We start from the raw sequence: 5,263 nt of genomic DNA, 5'->3' as shown, positions 1-5,263 counted from the left end.
AAAAATGCATGTATGTCGAGGAAAATAATTTGATCAGACGCTTTATTCAACTATGAAATCTAGAACGCAGAGAGTTTGAATAAAGCTTGACTGTTTTCATGCTCCGTCATCCAGGCGCTTGCTTAATAAAGACGCGTGACGATAATTATTTCAAAGAGAAATTACCGAAAATAAGCAAAGCATTTTCGATTGAAGCCATTGTGTCGTACGCATCGAATTTGACGAATTTGCGTACAAATCAAAATGGTTGCGTTTTCAATACGCATGTTATTGAATTTCTTTGCGTTTTTTGACATTTTAATAGGGTGAAAGACGCAGATACGCAGCTTATCTGGGGCACTGATTTAAGGTGAAAAGCTGGGTAAAACAGCTTTGCCGAAATAGCGCATTAGTGCTCTATACCTATATTAGGTCAGAGTTGTTAAGACCGTGTGAACTGATAGGGTTACATGTAATACATAAACAACAAAGTACGGGTCAACAGGGCTGTATTTATGGCTACCACATTCGTGAGTAAAAAGTATTGCTTGCAGATTTACTTTATTTATTTTCATCAATTATCTTCTTGTATTTGAATTTGTTTATGGTGTCAAAAATCAAAAGGTTTTTTAAGTGAATTTTCATCATGAAATTATATTCTTAGTGAGATAGGTATTCGATATTCCAACAATATTCATTTAATATGATGGTGATTACAAATTGTCTTTATATTCAGTTCTCATTATTATTTTGATTTGTTGTGCAATTCTGAGTTTTCAACAAATATATAATAGGATAGATTTTCGGGTGGGAAACCAGTGTGAAAATTCAGGAGTGTTGATTACTGGAATGTGGTACGAACAAGTAACAGCCTTTTATTTATACTGATCGCATATATTGTTTGTGGTTTCAGATAAGATATATATAACTTATAAGTAAATATGAATATTAAACATTAATTTAAACCACTTTTCGTTACACTTATAATGTTTGTATGAAAGAGCGTCTGAAAAATACGCAGCTCATGTGCGTTCAAAATGTTAAAGAATCAAAATTAACCATATTTCAAGTAACAACATTATTGGACGACATTATTATTATAATACAGAAAATACTACTCAAAGGATAAATGAATGATTGTTATATAAGTCAGTATCAGTTTTTCACGGTGTTCAGGTCAGGTTGGATAACTCTTTCGCGCGTCTATAAATAAATTTATCGTAACGCATGAAAAATGGTTACACTGGGTTTCCAATGTTCAATTCAAATTTAAATTTGTATCTGTTATTAATTGTAGGAGTTCAAGTAAGTGGCACTACATATGTTGATTCTTAAAACCTGTGATTTGTAGATCTTTATCATTTTTATAATTGTAAAATAAAAACATTTACTCAATGGATGTTAACTTGTTTACTTTAATTTTGTGATAAAACAAAAGCGAATACCTTTCATTGAATTACCTTGAATATGTTTGACTTCCATTCAACATATATCATCCATAATTTCGAATTTTACCTCTTATGTCATATCTCATTACATGAAGGTGTTACTTTAATGCTCGCTATCATAAATGCAAACTCATGACCATGAAACATTCATGTTAATATAAGCAGAAGTTTCACGATTAAACTGTAAAATGTTAATACGTGAATAAACATGCACGCTTTTGATAAACAACCGTGCCTTTTTAAAGGTATTCATTTGAAAAATAAAGCGCACGCACGTTACGTTACCACATTAATCCTGTTGTATTGTACTTTTTTCGTAATAAGCGTATTGTTACTTTGCCAAATGGGATTGAAATACATTATATTTATTGCGACATTTGGGTGCGGTGGTATGGGGGATATATGTGGTTGGTTTTCCACATGTTGATTTCATTTTTCCGTAAAGTATTTAAGTTTGTTTTATCAAGCTTAAACTATCTGAACAATTCATTAAGTGTCATGTGATACCTGTGGTTTAATTACCTTATTACAGTATACTTTAAAAATTAAATATGGAAACATTGTATCTTTTAACAGCGCAACTATTAATGTCTTAGCAAATATTATTAGAACTGTTAATAACATAATTACATAGTTATCATGTTGCGACCATCGCATATTACTTCAATATGTTGATAAAACAGTATCAGCTATATTTACTTTCACAACGAATCACCATGGTGTAATGAGAACAAATTTGTTCCCATTTATTGATTGTTTATATGGCTTACGCAAAGATATCTAGAGACATAACAACAGGATTTGAACCTGAAAAGCTCCGGAAAGAAAAGGCGGAACTAGCAACATCAGCGGCAGAGTTCAAATATCAAGACAACTATTCTAGCTTTGGCGACGGTTTAATTGTTCTTTCCGATGGCTACACTGCGGGCCGTAGACCACACGGAGCAACATCTAGCGCCGACGTTACAGAACCCTTCCGACGCTCTGAGACCGACTGGTATATCCAGGTAAGATGTGCTTGAGCCTTTGTAAGTATAAAATAAGCGGGCTTTTAATTTGTCTGATATTTTTGCATATTTTAGAGTTGGATTTTTACATAGTAAAAAGCCTGAGGATTTACAGATTATAGTAATAAAATATATTCTTTAACGGTTATATATGAAACAAAAACCAGTCTACTAAAACAATCTTAATAAATAGTTTAAGCATAATCAGATAATGGCCATATATATGAGAGCATGTCTCGAATGAAACGATTAGATATGCAAACATTTCGGAAATTATAAATGCACAAAATTATCCACTGTGCTTTTAAACAAATACAGAACTCGGAATCGCGAAACAGCACCAGATTTAAACAAGAGGATCTGAAAAAGACATGTGTTGAGAATTTACAAGTCGATACAGAACTGTTCGACGCAGCGTTGAAAATTCTAACCAATGATGGTGAGTGTTCATCATCTATATAGGTAATTTATTAAAAGAAGTTTTGCTTCATCCATGAACGAGCTAAAAAAACTGATAACAATAAGTGCTATTTGTTCAATGATAGGAGATCGAAGTTGATGGTAAACAATTAATAAACGCTTAAATAATTGAGGAAAAAACACATAATTATATTGGTCAATAATATAATTATATTCAACCGATAAGGCGGTATATCGTGTATGTGTTTAAAATCATAATAATGTATTATAATAGTGTGTAAAATTTGAAGACAATTGGTTGTACACAACGAAGATTTAAACATTTTTCAATATTTGCAATATGATTAATCATATGCGAATCACGTTTGGTTTAAAGGTAATTCAAGCCCGACAGTTGACGATATATTGACTTGTATTGAGGAGATACATGCACGTGAAGTAGAAATTAACAAAGAACCAGGTGAGACACTTTGGCAAACGTTTGGGGCTAAATGAAAGTAAAATTCCACAGTAATATATTTAAGCTACTAGTATTATTTCTTTAACTATAATGACAGGTATTAAATTACATATTTCTGAAATTCGATAATCTGTTCGTGGCAATCTGGCACATTGTTGTTTACATACCGTTATACTGTTTTTCGTTATTTAGAAAGCCCAACAGAGGAGTATAAAAGATTAAGTACTAAGGTGAAATGCCAGAAGTGCGAAGTGAAGGAAAGAAGCGCGTTATTTATCCCCTGCGGTCACCTTCAAATTTGCATCGATTGCTCACGGGGCATCACTAGATGCACAGTCTGCAATAAGACAGTGAGAAAAATTGTCAAGACATTCATGGGTTGAAACAAAGACTGTTTACTGTCTGTGTTAATTAATAAGACTTAGGAAGCGCAGGTATCGAGGTACATTTTTTGAAATAACAATTATTTGAATAAAAAATGTGTATGTAATGTTACTAAGTATGGTATTTTTAAAGATCTCAATTCTATGCATAGACAATATTATTGTTATTGTACTTCACAATACGTTTGGACGTTTTAAATCTCTATAAAATACCAGTAGAACATGACGCTTTCGTTTTGTTAAAATGTGGTTCACAATGTTCGCGTAAATCTAAATAAAAATATTGTGTCAACAGTCAACTGTTTGTAATTGTATGTGAATATTTATTAATCGAATACACAAAAAGCGAGAAAAAAATTATTTGTAGTAAAAATAGGTGTGAAAATAGACTACGTACTCGCGGATTAGCACTAAGACTTATTGTCATTCGGAACTCAGAAAACGCACCATAATACATGGATATATGAATTGTCATTAAAATTAGACAGACCACAACTCTGTTGTCAGATAGCACATTTTTATATGACACATGTTCCGATACCAGTTAAACGATGTTTAGGTTAGTGGATTTCTGAATATAGTAATTTAAACATTGATAAAGCCCCTCATATTAAGAAAACAGTTTGTAAAATGTAGTTACAATTCTTTTGTGCATTTCTTGCACTTCACTAATCACGATCAGAACAGGTTAAGGCGACCAGAACATGCACAATGCCAAAGAAAAGATATGTTATGGGCCATCTGTAAATATATTTAAGAGACTGATTTGAATATTGACAAATTGACCGTATTCTATTTTGTCCAATTACACCTTAAACAAAGGAATATTGTATACAAGATCTCAGTTAAACAGACCTTTGTATTACTTCTTTCAGCGTAGAGCGAGTGATTCGATAAAAAAAACTAACAAATTCGTCAATATAGTAACGCCGTCGCAACGCTCTCGCGAGTTAAACATTGTTTCTTTGAAAACACCTTGATACGACTTGGTCACGAAAACCTGCGTTTGAATCAGCGATCGGAATTAGTCGTATAAATAGGGTTCTTGTTGTACCGTACTGCGTATGCGTTTTACGATGTTACGACGAATCAACAACGTAATATACGTAGGTTTCGGCAGTTTAGTCAAGACAATTTCAGTATTATATGGTACGATCTGTAAAGGCTCTACTGCATTAGCATAAGGCAAACAATTTGGAAAAAAGACTATATAAAAACGAGTATTTATATTTAAACTAGCACTGTAGCGATACAAAAGTTTAAACTAGTGGCACTGACGTCTGTAGGATCCCGGTAAAGGACGTACAGGCAACATCGTCGAATCGTCGGCATTTGAAATTACTGAATAATTTGGCAAGGATACAATCGTATATAATAATTAATATTTATTATTTATTTATATTTAAACATTTTTATTCCGAAAATGTTCGGCGTTTTCCTTTCATTAGTAAATCTAGCGCTGGAGTCCCTAAATAATGTCAGAATGTATAAACTTTCATAAGGGGTATTATCTATGACAGTCAATGGAGATTGAACAATTGAGGGAGTCCAGTGCAAGTGTTCAGG

The 5,263-nt window shown here is 32.7% G+C and overlaps 1 protein-coding gene across 3 annotated transcripts; it reads left to right on the top strand.

The window, feature by feature from the left end:
• The first annotated feature begins 428 nt into the window (after positions 1–428).
• Positions 429–3,985, top strand: LOC127862949 (baculoviral IAP repeat-containing protein 7-A-like). 3 transcript variants are annotated; one of them, XM_052402218.1, is made up of 5 exons: positions 429–509; positions 2,204–2,434; positions 2,753–2,873; positions 3,231–3,314; positions 3,507–3,985. In XM_052402218.1, exons 1-5 carry the CDS (start codon positions 495–497, stop codon positions 3,695–3,697), a joined length of 642 nt encoding a protein of 213 aa, XP_052258178.1. In that variant the 5' UTR covers positions 429–494; the 3' UTR covers positions 3,698–3,985. The 3 variants fall into 3 exon arrangements, with proteins under 3 accessions (XP_052258178.1, XP_052258181.1, XP_052258179.1); XM_052402221.1 differs by having other exon boundaries at positions 464–520; positions 2,311–2,434; XM_052402219.1 differs by lacking the exon at positions 429–509 and adding an exon at positions 818–843.
• Positions 3,986–5,263: the final 1,278 nt, after the last annotated feature.

The sequence above is a fragment of the Dreissena polymorpha genome, chromosome 16 (assembly GCF_020536995.1).
Source record: "Dreissena polymorpha isolate Duluth1 chromosome 16, UMN_Dpol_1.0, whole genome shotgun sequence".
Taxonomy (NCBI): domain Eukaryota; kingdom Metazoa; phylum Mollusca; class Bivalvia; order Myida; family Dreissenidae; genus Dreissena; species Dreissena polymorpha.
The sequence above is the reverse complement of the archived record's forward strand: the minus strand, read 5'-3'. Positions and strand labels throughout refer to the sequence as shown.

Bases quoted from the DNA above. Each gene is read 5' to 3' on its own strand.
- LOC127862949 (XM_052402218.1), top strand. The intron at 2,874-3,230 runs GTGAGTGTTCAT...TTTGGTTTAAAG, and splicing joins GAAAATTCTAACCAATGATG to GTAATTCAAGCCCGACAGTT. The intron at 3,315-3,506 runs GTGAGACACTTT...TTCGTTATTTAG, and splicing joins AGAAATTAACAAAGAACCAG to AAAGCCCAACAGAGGAGTAT.